The 21,401-nt window shown below is 41.1% G+C and overlaps 1 protein-coding gene across 4 annotated transcripts in view; it reads left to right on the top strand.

The window, feature by feature from the left end:
* The window catches only part of PATJ (PATJ crumbs cell polarity complex component), a 389,489-nt gene that overhangs the window by 350,004 nt on the left and 18,084 nt on the right, over positions 1-21,401 (top strand). For all 4 annotated transcript variants that reach the window (XM_061411765.1, XM_061411766.1, XM_061411764.1 and 1 more), the window contains 2 exons: positions 2,724-2,846; positions 3,603-3,707. In XM_061411765.1, coding sequence (XP_061267749.1) covers positions 2,724-2,846; positions 3,603-3,707 — 228 coding nt within the window. The remainder of the gene's footprint in view (positions 1-2,723; positions 2,847-3,602; positions 3,708-21,401) is intronic.

The raw sequence follows: 21,401 nt of genomic DNA, 5'->3' as shown, positions 1-21,401 counted from the left end.
ATTGCTCTCCGGAGAAGACTGTGTAGGATGCGTTTCAGTTCATAAAGTCATCAAGTCCTAATTTTCAGACTCCTGTGTGATATGCAGAGTGTTAGAAAGCACTTTTATTTTGCTCATGCTTTATTATTAAATTTGGGATTCAAGAAGTAATGAAAAAAATTATGACTTTGTTGTATTCATAGTTCAGCTGTAGTAAAGTGATATCAAGCTTAACTGGGTTCTCTGGACTCAATTAGACTTATGTTTAAAGACACTTTACCATTTATTAGCTCTATGACCTGTGGCGAGTTACTTAAGCTCAGTTTGCTCATCTGTAGATTGGGCTTCTAACACCTCACAAGGTAAATCTTGTTGTTTGGATTAATGAGGTCATGCACACAATGTACTTAGCAGAGTACCTAGTTCATCATTAATGTCCAGGAAGTGGAATCCTTTGTCATTGGCTGCAACTTTGACTAAATCTGCCTGATTATTCCAAGTATCTTTCCACCAGAGTGGCAACTCAAATGTTCCTTGGATGGGGAAGTTAAAATGTACCAATATGTGCATAATTATGGATAAATTAAAGAAACATCATAATGAATTTGAACATAACCAAATTATTCCATAAATTTCTCATTCCAAGATTTATAGCATATCATTTTCTGTTTTCTTAGTCATTTCAGCTGCTTGTTTTTACAGGCTTTTATAAAAAGGCCAGTTCCTACCCACCCTGTTTTTCTACATATAGTCAGAGCAGAAACTTTATAATGAAATGCATCTTGCCATTTGCATGTAGGGCTTTACTATTGATGCATTCAGATGCATATAGAAGCTGGGCACAAACTTTGGAAAACAGGGCGTTGAAGTTTTTTCTTGTATGGTTTTTTGGTCATTCTGTTCTTTTTCCTTTTTCCAACTTTACCGAGGTAAAATTGAAGCACACTGACCTATGTATATTTTTAAGTGATCAGGTAAAACTACAGAAGCCTTGCAACCCTGTAGGTCCTTTTTCCCAAACCACTCCCCTAACATGTATGTCCTTGTTATCATATGTTAACATGGGCTGCATAATTTGAGAGCCCTGCCAGACAATGGTATCATCTTGGCTTTAAACTGTCCTACATATTTGAAAGAACTTAAGAAAATTTGTCACATTTCCCTGGTTCTTTGCATGTCAAGTAACGGGGTTTTTCCGACCCTGCTAAATGTTATGCTATATAGACCCTGAAGAATGTTGTTTATGTTTTAGCAGTATCCACCCAGTTAGGCTCATATTGCAAGTTATGGTATGAGTGGTGGTTCAAATCTCAGTTCAGTTCCTGAGTGTGGGGCTGTCCCTCACGAGTGTGGCTTAGAGTTGAGCTTCAGAATTCTGTGGGTTCCCGGGATCCCTCTCTCTGACTCTTTCTACTCTAGTTTCTTCCTTCATTCTCCAGCCACCAGGTCTCCTTTTCCTCTTTCCCCTGACCAGAAAGATGAGTTAACTTCAAAGTTTTAACAATTTGCACCAACTTTATGGGGGCTTCCCAGGTGGCACTAGAGGTAAAGAACCCACCTGCCAATGCAGGAGACACCAGAGACTCGGGTTCCATCCTGGGATTGGGAAGATCCCCTGGAGGAGGAAGTGGCAACCCACTCCAGTATTCTTGTCTGGAAAATTCCATGGACAGATGAGCCTGGCAGACTGCAGTCCATGGGGCTGCAAAGAGTTGGACACGACTGAGTAACTGAATACAACAACAGCCAATTTTATAGCCCCTTGACTTCAGGTCAAAGCTGTACGGAAAACAACTGGAAAATGTACCCTCTGCTATTGTTTCTCCAAATTTTAGCTCTCCACCACAATTTGAGTTTCTTTACTTTTCAGAAGCCTCAGGTAGTTGTTCTCTAAGTTTTGGCAAGAGGTCTTCATTTTAATCAGTAGGAGCGAGATGCCATAGGGTATGTATGCCACCAGGTTGAAACTGGAACTTAACATTTGTTCTTTTAGTGATTTTTAAAATATTAACCCTGTGATATACATGTAAGAGAAACCTGGACAAAGGCCAGGGTCTCTTTAGCAGAGTCAGAATGAGCCAAACAGTCTCACCTAATGATCTTAGGGAACATTTTCAGCCACGTGTTGCTTCTCTCTCCAAACTCTGTAGTCACTGCAGTGGGCGTCCTTGAAGATCCTTTGTTCTAACTCGGTCCTGCAGCTCCTTCAGAGCCAAGTGTGTTTGTTCACACCCAGAAGAGCATGATATGTGCGGTAATTTAATCATAAACACCATATGAGGACACACTTGCCAAGTCTGCATCAAAATTGGCCACTGAACAGCGGTAGCATAGGGTTTGCTTTTTTCTTTCTTTCTTTTTTTTTTAAATTTTTTACTCCTACTGTTGCATTTTACTGAGCTTTTTCTGTGGTCCAGGACTGTACTATATCACCTCATTTAATCTTCAGATCAACACTGTGAGGTAGGTGGTTTTCTTCCCACTTTATGAAGAGATGGAAGCTCTAAGAGGTTAAGGAACTTCCTAGGACACCACCTCCCATCCCCCTGTCCCAGCTAATTAAGTACTTCAGTTAATGAAGAGCTGAAACACTGGTCTTTCTGACTTCAAAAGCACTGAAGTTAATTCCTATGCTCACTTGACCTCCTGTGTCACAGAGGAATTTTGTTCAGCAACTCTCTGGGGACCATCAGGTTGTGACTCTTCGTTAAACATATAAGCATTGTTTTTCTTCTCTTTTTTAGGAGCCCAGTGATGCCCTCGGAATCAGCATTGCTGGAGGAAAAGGAAGTCCCTTAGGAGATATCCCAATATTTATTGCCATGATTCAGGCCAGTGGTGTGGCTGCACGGACACAGAAGCTTAAAGTAAACAGAGCGGGTGGGGAAGTGCTCACACCATGTGATGGGGTGGGGTGGGACAGGACGTGGTTGCCAGGGGCAGTGGTGGGCAGTGGTTTAAACTGGAATTCCAGCAGCCATCAGAGACCCACACTGTGGGCAAAATGCATTGGCGACAGTTTGTACCTGAAATTCATTATGACCCTAAGCATATAAAAATATTGTTTATATCAAAGCTTCTCAGTGAAAGATGAAATTGCAGCTCATTTGCAAAGCTTCCCATATCATTTTTAGCACCACGTGCCACCTGAAATTGATTTTCACCTGAGAAAGATTTGACCTTAGAATCTTCCTTCCACCGAAAGCATCAACATTCTTATGATTTTTTTCCCCCATCACACCTTAATCTTAATTTAGGTGGAAAAAAATAAAGCAGAAAATATTTGGCTTCCTCATTAGAGCTTCATTGAACAGGTAATTTGTGCATCCCACTATTAGTAGCAAATGGATGTATGCAACACCACCATTGCCCCGGTACAAAAGTGGCCTGCCGGGCCTTTTAATAATCAAATCTGACCCCCTTCTTGTTTCTCTGATTGGTCTGTATTTGGGCGAAAGCCATAAAAATTCCTCATGCTTCTGGAGCATGCATACACAGTAGAAACACAGAATCTTCACAATAGCCACAAATGGGAAATATGACTTACAAAGAATTTTAAGCATTCTTCTCAAATTTAATTTTTCTTAATGATAGTGATTTTTCTCCCACTTTTGTACTTCCAGGTTGGAGATCGGATTGTCAGCATTAATGGGCAACCTTTGGATGGGCTGTCTCACGCAGACGTGGTTAATCTGCTGAAGAACGCCTACGGGCGCATTATCCTGCAGGTATTTCGATCAATGGAACGCGCAGCTGGGAGAGGCAGATAAGTGGCGAGCAAAAACGATTGAGCGCCACTGGCAGGAGGCATCACCGCCCAGCAGGGTGCTTGCTGATGTGAATTATGAAGGTTGAAAGCAAGAAATTATTATTTTTATTCAGAAATTCTTTAATGCCACCCATACAGGCAGTGAGCATGATTATATGAAAGCATAACAAGGGGAGAAAAATTACTCTTTGCTTCACATGATAAATCAACAAGGCTTTTAGCTTCTGGTGTTCTTTTGTAAATCAGAGTTTGCATGGAATAGGAAATGATTTCTATTCTTATACCCCAAAACTGCGTCTGAACTGTCCAAGCGCTGTTTTCTTCCAGTCCTTTAAAGGACAGGAAAAGTAACAGTGCTTTTTTCCTGTAGCATAAATGATTGCCAGCACTGCTAAATACTACATAGCAGTCATCAACTAAGGCAGACAACCATATTTCAGCTGTGGTCCCCAAGAGTATTCTCCAGAGGCACAGGGAAATATACCAGGAAGTAGAAACAAGGTGTGCTCTTAGTCACCCCTCCTTCTCTTTCAGCACTCCGAGTATCTCTGAGATTGATGTCATGCACTGAGCTAGAGCAGCGACTGGCAGCCAGTTTCATTACTGAGCTCCCCCCAGAATCTATGATTATAAACACCATCCTTCTGCAGGGGTAATATTAAATGGTCATAGGTAAAAAGAATAAAACTCACCATTTAGTATCTCAGAGAAAGGGCTAGCCAGCCCCTCTAATCATTCTAGTCTTTAATAAGTTTGAATTGAAAAACCATTACTTTGGGGAGGAACAATTTATGGTGCTTAAGTCTCACCATCTCAGAGGTCTAAGTCAAAAGTGCCAAAACAGACATTTAACCAAAGTCGGTGGCTTTCAACACATGGAAGGGAGTTGTAAAAGACTGCCAGGGGTTTCCAGGGAGTTTATGTGATAGGCAACGTATTATTCAATGATCTGGGTCCCCAAGTTTCTGTTGAACACAAATGGAAACTGAGTGGACTGGGTGTAGAGTCCCAGAGACGGCTTCCTCATGTCCTCATCCTCAGGGGTTACCTGTCATTTCGCCTTCCACCCCTCAGTGTTCCTCAGAGCCTGCAAATCCTGGCTTTTTCTTGTTTCCAGCTCTTGCCTTTCCTTCGAGTTATGCTGACCCCTAGAGGCCATGCAAGTGCAACTCTTCAATCACAGAGCTGTGGCCCATTAGTTATACAGGATTTTACCAGGAAGTTGTTTCAGAGGATAACTATGTACAGGAGGGGGTTGGGGTGTTTCCCTTAGTGGAATCTAGTATTATTGCCGTTGTTATTTTCCAGCGTAATTTATTCAGCTCCATCTTCTTCACAAAGAAACGGGAAGGCACAATGTGAAAGTATGACATTCACCATGTAAAGTTCCTTAAGTGGAGATGAGCACACGGTCTCCCTGTGCAGAAGTTAATGCTCCATTCAGCCAAATTGCCACTATTAACATACTTCTGAAGGGATTCCTTATTTTTCCTATTTCTGCATTTTAAGAAAATGACTTTTGGTTTCAAAGCGTTCTCTTGCATTAATTACATTAGATGGTGGTGTTATTTGTCTAACAGGTGCTGTTAAAAACGTAATAGAATCCTTTGGGATTTTGACGGTTGTGATCTACTCAACTCTGTATGTGTATGTGTGTGGGTATGGGGCATACGTGCTGCTAAAAGCTTTAGAGACAGAACTCGGGAAATTCTTACATCTTGTGTCGGACGCCTTTCAGTTGCATAGTCGTATTCACTTTAATTGAAACACTGTGCATGGAGTGGTACCAGCAATACATTATCACAGCTGACTTGTCAGTAGGTGATTATTTTCATGATCAGGTAAGCCAGCCCAGTGGCAGAGCAGTAGGAAGGTCAGATAATTGTGTCTGATGTTGTGGAAAATACTTCTTGTTGGTGCACATGCAAAGCGATCAGCAACTGCTGATGGCACAGGGAAGATTAGATCTGGGTCAGCAGACCATGGGGTGGAGAAGGGGAAGAGAGTGGAGGAGACCACCAACACTTCTGGAAGCTTCTTCCTGTAGTTTAAATTGCTAGTGCTAGGTATAGTAAAGAAGCAGCTATTCCTGCCCTTGAAGTCTGATGGTATCTTATTGTCAAATAAAAATTGGTCAGTGGGAATTGATTTGGATGTAGGGATCATTTTAAATATTCTCAACTATATTTGGAGGTAGAGTTTGCCTAGATTTGCCTGGTTTTGAAAGTTTGCCTGGTTTAGCACTTTTGTCTATGAATTACCATCCAACATTTTTTGGACAAAGCCAGATAACCCAGACTCTTATACAAATTTTTGTTTTTACCTCTTTCTTTGAGAACACAAAGGATAAAATGAGTGTATCAGGGATTTTTGTCACTACAGGAGCCTGTGGGGCTTTCTCTGGATCCAGACCTTTTAGCGTATAGAATGTGGATTAAGGCAGCAGTAACTAAACTAGGAAATACAGGAAGGGTATGTTGGGAGAGAAGAGAACGTTGTGTTTGGAGGCACTCAAGGTAGAGATATCCAGCAGACAGAGGAAGTGTGCTACCAAAGCTTGGGAAGACTTCAGTGCTGGAAATGGGATAAACATGGCCATCCACAACTTCTTGGGGTTGACATTCCCACTGCCTGACACATACTTCATAGGTATTGGCTGAATAAATGAAACAGTAGAGACAAACACAGAGAATAAGACTTGGAATCAGTAACAACGATGGACAGCAGGAGAAGGAATTTCTTGGCCAACCTAATAGCTTATGCTTTTCTCTTTGAAAGCTTTAGAATGTAGTGTACAGGTATTTTTCTTCTTTTATTTAACTTGTTCACTTATTAATGGACCTTAAGTTAAATTTACTTCATTTCTTGTTTTTTCTCTCTTTCTGTTTCTCTTTTTTCAGTTCCTCGATGTTGGACGCTGGATCTCCTGAATTAATCCTGTGTCTTATTTTTTCTGTTTCATTTTCAGTCTAGGGCTCCCAAGAGAAGTCACTGTTTTCTCTATATTATCTTGAGCATGGCATGTCTCTCCTAACCAGCAGTTGGGCCCTTTTACATCAGTTTTTGTTTGTATGTGTTCTGGAAGATGCCCTCAAGGACCTCCCAGACACACGCTTATTAATCCCCCTGACTTCTGACTCTCTTCTGGTCCCTGAGAAAATTAGGATATACTCCAACAAAAGAAGAAAGTAAGAGAGAGGGAAGCCAGGATCTAAAGCTGAGGAACAGGGAAGTCCTAGGACAGCTATGCAGCAGGCAGAGAGAACAGTTTATCCAAATTGAAGCAGGGGGACCAGAAGACTCTAAGAGAGATTCCTCTGAATTAAAGAGGGAAAAAAGAGGGACAGATGGATTACCTTGTATATTTAACTGCATTGGAGGTTTAAAGTCAGGTGGAAAGTTTGGGGCTGAATTATTATAATATGTAAAAAATTAAACAAAATGAGATTTATTATTAACCTTGAGGACAATAAACTTGTACCAAAGAAAGGGGGAGAGAAATGTAAACATACAACAGTAGTCGGCTCAATATGAATAACATTTACGTAAGTCATAATAAAACCCACAGAATGAAACATCATGATGCATGAAATATTAGTAGCATGACAGTTTAAGATGTGTTCATAGGAAAATATGAGAGTTAAATCTTTGGAGTTGAAATAAGATTGTTGGAAATTGTTAAAACTACAAAGATTTAAGTATTTAACACATATAAAGAAACACAGGAAACAAGTAGAACTTAAAAATATAAAAGGTAAGTGTAAGATTTTGGCAAGCTAAATTTTCATCTGTTGGAATAAGTAGTCTATAGATGTGACTGAGTAGTCTATAGATGTGATCAAGATGATAAAGTTCAAAGTAGTCTTATAAAGTATATTATTTAGCTTATATCTCTAGAATTGAAAAGAGAAATATTCAGTATGTCTCTAGGGAATAAGAGTGTTGAATTTTTTATCATGTACTATATTACTTAATTTTAAATCATGTGCACACAAAAGGAAATATCCTAGAAAATTCCAGGAGTTAAGAATACAGGTCCTAGACCCTAAAGGAGAAAAGAATTTTAAGAACACGGCACTTACAATGAGACAAAAGTAAATAAAACTGTGGGAAGGCAGCTGTCAGATCAATCACTGGCAATCTTTAAAATAATTGATTTCTCCCTTTCAAAGTTGGTGGCAAGTCAGTAGAATACAAGGGACTAGTTGGGAGCAAAGGACATAGGAAAAAAGATGGAGGTAATGTTATTTCTAAAAAAGAGTGTAAGAAGTGTTTCACAGCATTTGAGTTTGATGGCTTTCCTTTGAGGATAATCATTTTCTATGAATGAATAAAGAAGTGATTTTGACATTTGAGAAAAGCACTTCTCAAACTTCAGCATGCTCCAGGATCATCTGGAGGGCTTGTTAAACAGATGCATTGCTGGGTCCCACTCCCAGAGCTTCTGATTCTGTTGGACTGGGGTGGATCCACAAATTTCCCTTTATAAGAAGCCACCAGGTGTTGCTGATGCTTCTAGTTCAGAGAGCAATCTGACACCCACTGGGTAGTGCATGCTTTAGAGATGAGCAAAGATTTGCACTGCTCTTTTCTCTATGTCTGGAGTACCCATCTCAACCTACCAGTATCCCCTCTTTATAAAGGTACATGTGAGTAGTTCTTAACCTTGATTGCCCAATCAAATTGCTGACTCTAGTATCAGTTCCTGGGTCTCACCCCATGGAATTTGGTCTGGGATGTGGCTTGAACATTGGAATATTTTAAAGCTTCCCACATGATTTATTATGTAGCCAGGGTTAAGACCAGCTATCTGTGAGGGTTCCTTATGGGTAGAAAGCCAAGTGGTGCCAGAAAGGGGGTGATAAACTTCAGGAAACAGACCAAGAGCTACCGGTTTGAAAAGTTGAAGTGATGACCTCAGGTAAGTTCTGTAGGACATGTAGGTTTTAGTGTCAGAAAGTTGAGTATTTTTGAATACTTCAAAAATACTTCTTCAGCTTCCTCTAGGAAACTGGATCATTTCTCCTTTCTTCCAAGGTTTCTGTGAGAATTAAATGAGGTGTAGCATTTAATAAAAATAGTGGATTATAAGTGTTAAGCATTCAATAAAGTGGAAAGTGAAAGTGTTAGTCTCTCAGTCATGTCTGACTCTTGGCGACCCCATGGACTGTAGCCCTCCTGGCTCTTCTGTCCATGGTATTCCTCAGACAAGAATACTGGAATGGGTTGCCTTTTCCTCCTCCAGTGGATCTTCCCAAACCAGGGATTGTACTGGGGTCTTCTGCATTGGCAGGCAGATTCTTTACTGTCTGAGCTACCAGGGAAGCGTTAAATAAGTGACTCTTTATTGCTGTCTGTCTGTCATTGCTTCCCAGGTGGCCCTAGTGGTAAAGAACTCACCTGCCAGTGCAGGAGACATACGAGATGTGGGTTTGATCCCTGGGCTGGGAAGATCCCCTGGAGGAGGAATGGCGCTCCAGTATTCTTGCCTGGAGAATTTCATGGACAGAGGAGCCTGGTGGGCTACAGTCCATGGAATCACAAAGAGTCTGACATGACAGAAGCAACATGACACACACTTTATTACTCTCATTATAATAACATTGTCTTGAAGTCAGAGGAGGCTAAAATTCCTCTTAAAATCCTGGAAGTGTGGTGGTTTTCTAGGTGGCATTTGAGATGTGTGCCATCAGATGGTGATGTGGCCAAGTCACTTTGCTTCTTCTTACTTCATTTTTGTGTTCCCTGGTGGCTCAGAGGGTAAAGCGTCTGCTGCAATGCAGGAGACCCAGGTTTGATCCCTGGGTTGGGAAGATCCCCTGGAGAAGGAAATGGCAACCCACTCCAGTACTCTTGCCTGGAAAATCCCATGGACAGAGGAGGCTGGCAGGCTTATAGTCCATGAGGTTGCAAAGAGTTGGACACGATTGAGCAACTTCACTTTCACTCCATTCCAAACTTAAAACATTTCACACTTCAGACCATGTTTTTAAAACAAATACATTAAAATCAGTGTATTCTGATGTTACTAGAATCAGTGTCACTAGATTCTAAATAAAAGCTTTAATCAGATGGGCTTTGTACTCCATTAAGTTACACCAAATGCCAGGCATGGGACAAAGCAAGCTCATTTTGATTGTTCTGTAATGTGCCCTTATCTTAAGATGCCAACTTTCTCAGGGGTCACCTTAACCTGACAGTCTTTCTTTCTGTCTCTAGTGTATTTGTACTGTGGATCTAGGATGCAAGTTGGGCATGAGTGTGGAGTTTGTACAAGATTTTGTTGTTGTTGTTGTTTAATTGCTAAGCTGTGCCTAACTCTTTTGTGACCCCATGGACTACAGTCTACCAGGCTCCTCTATCCATGGGATTTCCCAAGCAAGAATACTGAAGTGGGTTGCCCTTTCCTACTTGAGGGAATCTTCCCAACCTAGGGATCAAACCTGTGTCTCCTGCATTGCAGGAGGATCCTTTGCCACTGAGCCACCAGGGAAGCTCATTGTAAGATTTGTGTCCTAACAGATATAAGGCTAATCTCATTCCTTTACAAGATCAGCAAGTCAGGAAAGTTCTAGGCACGAAGCTCAAGCTTTTATGCATTGTAATGTCCTGGATGTACATTTGATGCAATGTAAATACTTAGCTGGAAAATATTTTCACCTCTCAATTCTTCAAAACATAATCCACCCCAAACCTGTTTTTGAGCAAAGGTACTTATCCTAGGGTCTATGCAATAAAGACTTGTGTTTTATTATTCAATTAGAAAATGTACCAACATACATGGCTCTGATATAGAACATACAATTCCGATTGAAGTTTTGTTTTTAACAAAATTAAATGTCACAAGGACCTAAATAAGGCACGAAGAGAGCATATCAGAACAGATACCTTCCTAAGGTCAAGGTTTAAGGAGACAAAAATCTAAGGAGATAAATATTGAAGGAGAAATGCTCTGGGAGGGGGAAATTCATTTGGAGGGGGAAACATGGAGTGAGGAGTTGGGGCAGTTGGAGGGGGAAACACGGAATGAGGGGTTGGAGCAGTTGGAGGGGGAAACACGGAGTGAGGGGAGAATTCATTTGGAGGGGGGAACACGCTTATTGGTTCTTCCTCTTCCAGGGATTCACGGGTCTCTCTTTGTTCCATAAGTTGAAAGGATAAGGCCTCTTCCCCATCCTTCATTTCACACATCTTGCCCTCGAGTGGAGTGACTACCTCCTTCTCTTCTTTCCTTTCGCAAGTCTCCCCCTCCTCAGGTGAAGTGATTTCCTCTTCCTCTTCCTCCAAATCAATATTCTGCCCCTCCCGAGGTAGGGAAGCTTCCTTTTCTTCTTTCAAGTCCGTGGTCTCCCTCTCCTCAGGGGAAGAGACCTCCTCCTCCTCCTGCTTTGGGTCAGTGGTCTCCCTCTGCTCAGGTAGACATTTACTGAATGTTTGACCCTAACACGGTTGCGGAGATACAAGAAAACAAAGTACTTTCATTAAGCATCTGGTAAGTCTAAGCTGGTGAACCCACAGAGCAGCTTAGGACACTGTTAATTTAATACATGTATCCCCATCACCCAGCAGTTCCATATCTAGTTCTCCATCTTAAAGAGCCTCTCTTGGGATGCTTATCACAGCACCATGTGCAACAATGGGGAAGAACAGAGACTTAGAGGACTTGCAGGTTTTGAACCAGGACTGTGAGAAGGAAATGGCAACCCACTCCAGTATTCTTGCCTGGAAAATCCCATGGACAGAGGAGCCTGGTAGGCTGCAGTCCATGGGGTCGGTAAAATTCGGGCACGACTGAGTGACTTCACTTCACTAATGACTGTGAAGGGTAAGTGGGAGCAAAGAGCACATCTGCCTCCTCAGGGCCCCTGGGGGCCTGAGGGATGAGGGGAAGGGTTGCTGAGCTGAGTGATGTAAAAGGGCCAGACCATAGGTTGTGGGTCCTACAAGTTGGAGCTCGCCCTCGCCAGGTCCAAGGACTCCAGGCACCACGGCTCTTTCAGGTTGCACAGACCTTAGACCTCATCACCTCAGGACCCAGAAGCCTCTCTGCCTTACCCCAGAATCCCTGTCCATCCCCCACCCCCTCTCCACTTAGAATGTCCGTGTCTGCCTCGGACACCAGGTGACAGCAGCGGCAAGCCTGCTTGCTGCAGGGTGAGGAACACATTTGCTGTCCTCGGAATCTACCATGGAAGTTCACGCCCAGTAGTTCAAGATTTACTTTAAACAACAACCAAAAAAAGACCAAAATTCCTGTTAGCCTGTTTGCCTCCCCCTTCCTCACAAGTTAAACACACAAATTAAGCCGTCTTCCAGTCTTACCTCCATGCCTGGTCCCTGGTCTTGCTGGGCGAAGAGCACTTCAGACAGCAGGGCTGAACCAAGACGTCTTTGTCTCCTCAAACTTGTATCTAGCTGAGCATACCTTTCCAAGATCAGATTATCTCCTTCTTCAAGTCTGGGAGACCAATCAACTCTTAAGACCAAGATTGTTGATATAGATGCCTTGGGGCTATCAAGTCATTCTGGGGATGATGGGTTTATCTGTTTGTTTCTCTGCAAAAGACCAAACTATCAGTGAAAATCCTTCCTATTTCCTATCCAGCCCCTTGTATTACACTTCTGAAAAATAGGCAGGAGCTGGGGGATCCTAAGTTGCTCCTAGGATTTAATATTATCAGTTGTTGAGAGGCCCTTTTATTTCAGGGTAGGGATCAAGGAGAGGCCTTACCACCCAGTAAGATGGTGCTGCCAAATGTTTTTGTATTTTCTAGCTAGATAAAATATTTAACTTTTACCCAAATAGAACTATGACTTCGGTTTCACAGTTTATATGGGCTCCTGAAAGTTTATTAAAGTTCAAAAGCTTTCTTCCTAGAACATCCATGGAGTGTGTATTTCCTACATCCCAAACCCTTTCCATGTAGTACTGGGGGGGAAGGGTGTATCTTTCCCTCCTGTTGCTGAGCACCCACTGTGAAGTTCAGCTCTGCTTCCAGCTGCTTGTTTGACTCTCTGCACTTCACTCTTCCTGGCTCCGTGTGTAGACCCTACTTCATTATATGCAGAATGAGGCATATCTCCTGGTGTGAGGGTCTAAGACCAGGTCTGTACCCTTTCACCAGGTGATTTGCCTGACACCACATGGGCTTCCAGGTGACACTAGTGGTAAAGAACCCACTTGCCAACGCAGGAGACATAAGAGACGCAGGTTCGATCCCTGGGTCCTAAAGATGCCCTGGAGGAGAGCATGGCAACCCACTACAGTATGCTTGCCTGGAGAATCCCATGGACAGAAGAGCCTGGCGGGCTACCATCCACGGGGTCACAAAAGAATCAGACATGACTTAGCAACTAAACAGCAACTACAACATAGGAATCCCCTTCACCATATCCTAAATCCATAGAGTTTGAGTCTCTACTTGAGTGCTTGCTTTGTGGGGGCTCATGTCCTAACCAGCTGAGCCTTTCCTTTCTGTAACTGCCTTAGTTGCTAGAATTTTTTCTTCTTAAAAAGACCCCAAACCAATTTCACTGTGTTCTGTGGAAATTCAGAAAATTGAACCCCATCTGCTGTATTCCTTAAGAAGGTTTTCAGTTCAGTTCAGTTGCTCATTTGTATCTGACTCTTTGCGACCCATGAATCACAGCACGACAGGCCTCCCTGTCCATCACCAACTCCCAGAGTTTACTCAAACATCACCATTGAGTCGGTGATGCCATCCAACCATCTCATCCTCTGTTGTCCCCTTCTCCTGCCTTCAATCTTTCCCAGCATCAGGGTCTTTTCCAATGAGTCAGTTCTTTGGATCAGGTAGCCAAAGTATTGCAGTTTCAGTTTCAGCATCAGTCCTTCCAATGAATATTCAAGACTGATTTCCTTTAGGATGGACTGGCTGGAAAGACTGTTAACAATCATACAAATATGTATTAATATCATGACAATTTGTGAGGAATATTCAGAGTGCTACAGAGAGGAAAACAGGAAAAATTAAACATAGGTAATCAAAGAAGGTTGGTATAATGGAAGTGACATTTAAGCTGATGCCAGGCCAACTGGTTTGGCTTCAGGGGCCAAACCAGGTTGGGCGGGGGGTGGGGAAGGACTCCAGGCAGAAAGAACTGGAATGTGGGGAGGAGGGGTTGATATAGATGGGATTAGAGGAGTAATTCTGGAAAGGACACTTGTATAATTAGGGAGTCTTAATGTTATTCCAGGTACAAAGAGAGACCACTGAAAGGATTTAAGCAGGGGAGGGTCATTATCCATTTTATATTTCAAACAATAACTGGCTCTTGTGTAGAAGAGAGTAAGTGGGGATTCCAGGTAAAAGGCAACCAATGATGGTGGATTGAATTAGGATGGTGACTAGGGAGATGAAAAGAAAGCAGACTTGAGAAGTATTTTGGAGGCAGAGTCCAGAGGATTTGGTGGTAGATTATTCAGAATAAGCATCAGTATGGTTAGCATCCTAGCACCTTAGCACCTTTCCAGATGGGCAATCACCAGCCAGCAATTGGGTATTTTCAAGATTATACCTGCTGCTGCTGCTGCTAAGTCGCTTCAGTCGTGTCCGACTCGGTGCAACCCCATAGACGGCAGCCCACCAGGCTCTGCTGTCCCTGGGATTCTCCAGGCAAGAACACTGGAGTGGGTTGCCATTTCCTTCTCCAATGCATGAAAGTGAAAAGTGAAAGTGAAGTCGCTCAGTCGTGCCCGACTCTTAGCGACCCCATGGACTGCAGCCTACCAGGCTCCTCTGTCCATGGGATTTTCCAGACAAGAGTACTAGAGTGGGGTGCCATTGCCTTCTCTGAGATTATACCTAGTGGGTTTCTAATTAGGCAGCTGGAGGTGCTATCTACTCAGAAGAGGAAAACTAAAAGGAAAATGAATTGAAGGGATTTGGTTGTTGGATCAAGAATTTGGATTTGGTTGTATTAATTTTAATAAGGCTTTGAGGTATTAAAATGCAGATATTGAGTTGGCAATTGGATATAACAAACTAAGCTGGGAATTGTCAGCACATCATTGAAATTTAAAGCTGTGGGAATGTGGATGCTGTACCCTAGATCCTGAGTGTACAAGGGGGAAACGGCCAGGCCTGAGCCATGAGGGGTATGTAGAATAGCAGAGACACAAGAGTGGCCCAGCAGCAGGAGGAAAGCCAGAGACGGTGTCATGAAGTCAGGGTCAGACCCTGGGGATGGCAACTGGAAGGGAGTGGGCTTTTGAAAATGATGTAGGCGGAGAGTAGGTAGGATTACTTAAGTCACATGCAAAGACAATTCCTCCACTACACTTGCTGGGGACGAGAGGAAAAAAAACTGGTGGGAAGTGTAGAGGACAGTTTGTCATTTTCCTTTTTGTTGTTTATCCTAAATATCCCCCCAATTCATTCATTCTTTATATGATCGTATTTCCAGAAGGCCTTATAACTTATGCAAAACAGTGTTTTCCCCCAGAATAGGATGCTTCACCCAAAATGTGTTCTGATCCAGCCAGGGCCAGCCTGTGGCTTTCCCTTCTAAGTACTCTATTAGCAGATGCAACGAAGCTTACTTATTCGTATTTTGGTAGTCATGCCCTCTGTTGGCTTACCCTGAAACTGCAATCAAATCAAGCTCTTGCACTGCTGCCAAGTCAAGTCCTTTCACCCACTGTTGCTCAGTCTCTCAGTCCTGTCTGGCTCTTTGTGACCCCATGGACTGCAGCACGCTGGCTTCCTTGTCCTTCACTATCTCCTGGAGTTTGCTCAAACTCACGTCCATTGAGTCGATGATGCCCTCCCACCATCTCATCCCCTGTCACCCCTTTTCCTCTTGCCCTCAGTCTTTCCCAGCGTTAGTGTCTTTTCCAGTGAGTCGGCTCTTGAGATCAGGTGGCCCAAGCATTGGAGCTTCAGCTTCAGCATCAGTCCTTTCAAGGAATATCCAAGGTTGTTCTCCTTTAGGATTAACTGGTTTGATCTCTTTGCTGTCTAAGGAACTCACTCTGTCCTTGTGTGCTAATATCATCTAGAAGGACAGTTCATCAGAAGCAAGGGTAGCCCAGGAGCCCTTGAGAAAGAAGTTTGGATAACTAGTTGAGGTAGAAGACAACTCCAGAATAAGCAGACAAGGCAGGTTTTTTATGAATCCTGTTTAACAGGTGAAAAAACTGAAACTTAAGCATAGTACCATTTAAGTGGCAAAAACAACTCAGATCTTCATTCTGTCAGAGGTATGCCGTATTTCTTCTTAATTCTTTGCAATATTTTTGCAGAATAGAAATATAACTGATTATTTACATGTCAGTTCTATACTTTGGTTTGTGTGCGTGCTCAGTCCCTCAGTCACGTCTGACTCTTTTTGACTCAGGACTGTAGCCTGCCAGGCTCTTCTCTCTACGCGATTTCCCAGGCAAGAATACTGGAGTGGGTTGTCATCTCCTATCCTGGGGGGTCTTTCTGACCCAAGGATCAAATCTGCATCTCTCTCTTTGGCAGGCAGATTCTTTACCACTGCACCACTCTTCGTTTGTGCCATACTTTTGTTTGGGACCATCGAAATGCGAATCAGTGAGGAAGAACTTGAGAACCTCTTGATGAAGGTGAAAGAGGAGAGTGAAAAACCTGACTTAAAACTCAACATTCAAAAAACTAAGATTATGGCATCTGGTCCCATCACTTCATGGCAAATAGATGGGGAAACAATGGAAACAATAATAGACTTTATTTTTTGGGTTCCAAGTCACTGCAGATAGTGACTGCAGCCATGAAATTAAAAGACACTTGCTTCTTGGAAGAAAAGCTATGACAAACCTAGGCAGCATATTAAAAAGCAGAGACATAACTTTGCTGACACAGGTACATCTAGGTAAAGCTATGGTTTTTCCAGTCATGTATGGGATGTGAGAGCTGGTAAAGAAAGCTGAGGGCTGAAGAATGGATGCTTTTAAACTGTGGTGTTAGAGAAGACTCTTCAGAGTCCCTTGGACTGCAAGGAGTTCAAACCAGTCAATCCTAAAGGAAATCAATCCTGAATGTTCATTGGAAGCACTGATGCTGAAGCTGAAGCTCCAATACTTTGGCCACCTGATTCGAAGAGCTGACTCATTGAAAAAGACCCTGATGCTGGGAAAGATTGAAGGCAGGAGAAGGGGACAACAGAGGACGAGATGATTGGATGGCATCACCGACTCAATGGACATGAGCCTGAGCAAGCTCCAGGAGATGGTGAAAGACTGGGAAGCCTGGCATGCTGCAGTCCATGGAGTTGCAAAGAGTCAGACATGACAGAGCAACTGAAAAACAACAACAACAACAAACGCAAATCATAGGAAATCAAGAGATATTCTTTCATTCATCAAATATTAAACATGTTCTACATAAGGGGGATATGGTGGTGAATAAAACAGACAAATTTCATGTCCTCACCTTCTAATATGAAGTGATAAGGCAAGACAGGGCTTCTCTTGTGACTCAGCTGGTAAGGAATCTGCATGCAATGCAGGAGACCTGGGTTCGATCCCTGGGTTGGGAAGATACCCTGGAGAAGGGAAAGGCTACCCACTCAGTATTCTGGCCTGGAGAATTCCATGGATTGTATAGTCTGTAGGGTCACAAAGAGCTGGACACGACTGAGCAACTTTCACACTTTCAAGACAAGACAAGGCAAAATATATATAGTTAATTAGTTGGTAATGGTAGTAAGAAAACATAAAGTGGGGAAGGAGATTGTTAAACAAAATTAAACTGAGTAAATTTGAAGGTCTGTTTGTCTTTATTAAATGATGTATGAATATTATTATTCATGAATTATTATATCATTATTCATGAATTATTATTATTCATGATAACTGGGATGCATCCCATTTATCAAATAGAATGGTACTCCAAGGTTCTATACAAAAATGTAAGGGTTTTATAGGAAGGAGGGTAGGACAAGGAAGTTAAAAGAGTGGATTATTTCTGGTAGGACTTATTAAGTAGATTCTCTGATTGGTCTTGATGAGGAAATTCCAGACTGATTGGTTTAAAATTCCACTCCAAGGAGCAGCTGAAACTGCAGTTAGGTGTTAAGTCCTTGGAGGGCTTAGCATATGTGGCTCTATATTGGGCCAGTTTCTTTTCTTTTTTTTTTTACTCAAATTTTTAAAAAGTTTATTTTTTATTGAAGGATAATTGCTTTACAGAATTTTGCTGTTTTCCGTCAAACCTCAACATGAATCAGCCATAGGTATACATATATCCCCTCCCTTTTGAAACTCCTTCCCATCTCTCTCCCCATTCCACTGCTCTAGGTTGATAGAGAGCCCCTGTTTGAGTTTCCTGAGCCATACAGCAAATTCCCATTGGCTATCTATTTTACATATGGTAATGTAAGTTTCCATGTTACTCTTTCCATACATCTCACGCTCTCCTCCCCTCTCCCCATGTCCATAAGTCTGTTCTCTATTTCTCCACTGTGACCCGTAAATAAATTCTTCAGTACCATTTTTCTATATTCCTTATATATGTGTTAGAATACGGTATTTATCTTTCTCTTTCTGACTCACTTCACTCTGTATAATAGGTTCTAGTTTCATCCACCTCATTAGAACTGACTCAAATGTGTTCCTTTTTATGGCTGAGTAATATTCCATTGTGTATAGGTACCACAACTTCTTTATCCATTCATCTGTCAGTGGACATCTAGGTTGCTTCCATGTTCTAGCTATTGTAAATAGTGCTGCAGTGAACAATGAGATACATGTGTCTCTTTCAATTTTGGTTTCCATAGGGTATATGCCTAGGAGTGGGATTGGTTTTACTCCTAGTGAATCTCCATACCGACTTCCATAGTGGCTATATCAATTTACATTCCCACCAACAGTGCAAATTTCCCTTTTCTCCACATCCTTTCCAGCATTTATTGTTTGTAGACGTTTTGATGAGGGCCATTCTGACCAGTGTGAGGTGATATCTCATTGTAGTTTTGATTTTCATTTCTCTAATAATGAGAGATGTTGAGCATCTTTTCATGTGTTTGTTGGCCATCTGTATGTCTTATTTGGAGAAATGTCTGTTTAGGTATTTTTCCCACTTTTTGATTGGATTATTTGTTTTTCTGGTATTGAGTTGTATGAGCTGCTTGTATATTTTGGAAATTAAGCCTTTGTCAGTTGTTTCATTTTCTATTATTTTCTCCCATTCTGAGGGTTGTCTTTTCACCTTGCTTATAGTTTCCTTTGCTGTGCAAAAGCTTTTAAATTTAATCAGGTTCCACTTGTTTACTTTTGTTTTTATTTCCATTATTCTAGGTGGGTCATAGAGGATCTTGCTTTGATTTATGTCATTCTGAGTGTTCTGTCTATGTTTTCCTCTAAGAGTTTTCTAGTTTCTGGCCTTACATTTAGGTCTTTAATCCATTTTGAGTTTATCTTTGTATATGGTGTTAAGAAGTGTTCTAATTTCATTCTTTTACATGTAGCTGTCCTATTTTCCTAGCACCATTTATTGAAGAGGCTATCTTTGCCCCATTGTATATTCTTGCCTCCTTTGTAAAAAATAAGGCACCCATAGGTGTATGGGTTTATTTCTGCTCTTTCTTGTTCCATTTGTCTGTATTTCTGTTTTTGTGCCAGTACCATGCTGTCTTGATGACTGTAGCTTTGTAGTATAACCTGAAGTCAGGAAGCTTGATTCCTCCAGCTTCATTCTTCTTTCTCAAGACTGCTTTGGCTCTTTGGGGTCTTTTGTGTTTCCATATGAATTGTGAAATTTTATGTTCTAGTTCTGTGAAAAAATGCCATTGGTAAATTGATAGGGATTGCATTAAATCTGTAGATTGCATTTGGTAGTATAGTCATTTTCACAATATTGATTCTTCCTACCCAGGAACATGGAATATCTCTCCATCTGTTTATGTCATTTTTTATTTCTTTCATTAGTGTATTATAGTTTTCTGTATACAGTTCTTTCATCTCCTTATATAAATTTAATCCTAGATATTTAATTATTTTTGTTGTAGTGGTGAATGGGATTGATTCCTTAATTGCTCTTTCTGATTTTTCATTGGTAGTATGTAAAAATGCAAGTGATTTCTGTGTATTGATTTTGTATCCTACAACTTTGCTATATTCACTGATTAGCTGTAGTCATTTTCTGATACTATCTTTAGGGTTTTCTATGTTCAGTATCATGTCATCTGCAAATAGTGAGAGCTTGACTTCTTTTCTGATCTGGATTCCTTTTATTTCTTTTTCTTCTCTGATTGCTGTAGCTAGAACTTCCAGAACTATGTTGAATAATCATGGTGAAAGTGGACACCCTTGTCTTGTTCCTGATCTTAGGGGGAATGCTTTCAGTTTTTCACCATTGAGAATATTGTTTGCTATAGGCTTGTCATATATGGCCTTTACTATGTTGAGGTAGGTTCCTTCTATGCCCATTTTTTGAAGAGTTTTAATCATAAATGGGTGCTGAATTTTGTCAAAGGCTTTTTATACACCTATTGAGGTTATCATATGCTTATCTTTCAGCTTGTTAATATGGTGTATCACATTGATTGATTTGTGTATATTGAAGAATCCTTGCATCCCTGGAATAAACCCAACTTGATCATGGTATATGAGCTTTTTGATGTGGTGCTGAATTCTGTTTGCTAGAATTTTGTTGAGGATTTTTGCATCTATGTTCATCAGTGATATTGCCCTGTAGTTTTCTTTTTTGTGTGTTGTCTTTGTCTGGTTTTGGTATCAGGGTGATGGTGGCCTTGTAGAATGAATTTGGAAGTGTTCCTTTGCAATTTTTTGAAAGAGTTTTAGAAGGATAGGCATTAGCTCTTCTCTAAATGTTTGATAGAATTCTTCTGTGAAGTCATCTGGTCCTGGGCTTTTGTTTTTTGGGTGATTTTTGATCACAGCTTCAATTTCAGTGCTTTTAGTTGGGTTGTTCATAATTTCTAATTCTTCCTGGTTCAGTCTTGGAAGATTGAACTTTTCTAAGAATCTGTCCATTTCTTCCAGGTTATCTATTTTATTGCGATATAGTTGTTCATAATAGTCTCTTATAATCCTTTGTATTTCTGCACTGTCTGTTGTAACCTTGCCCTTTTCATTTCTAATTTTGTTGATTTGATTATTCTCTCTTTTTTTCTTGATGAGTCTGGCTAAGAGTTTGTTAACTTTGTTTGTCTTCTCAAAGAACCAGCTTTTAGTTTTTTAATCTTTACTATTGTTTCTTTCATTTTTAAATTTATTTCCACTCAGGTCTTTATGATTTCTTTCCTTCTACTAATTTTGGGTTTGTTTTTTTTTTTTCCCTTCTTTTTCCAGTTGCTTTAGGTGTAAAGTTAGGTTGTCTATTTGATGTTTTTTTTGTTTCTTGAGGTAGGATTGTATTGCTATAAACTTCCCTCTTAGAACTGCTTTTGCTCCATCCCATAGATTTTGAGTTGTCGTGCTCTCATTGTCATTTGTTTCTAGAAATTTTTTTTATTTCCCTTTTGATTTCTTCAGTAACCTGTTGGTTATTTAGAAACATGTTGTTTAGTCTCTATGTGTTTGTGTTTCTTACAGTTTTTTTTCTTGTAATTGATATCTAGTCTCAGAGCATTGTGGTCGGAGAAGATACTTGTTACGATTTCAATTTTCTTAAATTTACTGAGGTTTTATTTGTGACCCAAGATG

This window comes from Bos javanicus, chromosome 3, assembly GCF_032452875.1.
Source record: "Bos javanicus breed banteng chromosome 3, ARS-OSU_banteng_1.0, whole genome shotgun sequence".
Lineage (NCBI taxonomy): Eukaryota > Metazoa > Chordata > Mammalia > Artiodactyla > Bovidae > Bos > Bos javanicus.
Note: the sequence above shows the minus strand (reverse complement) of the source record. Positions and strands in the feature narration are given on the sequence as shown.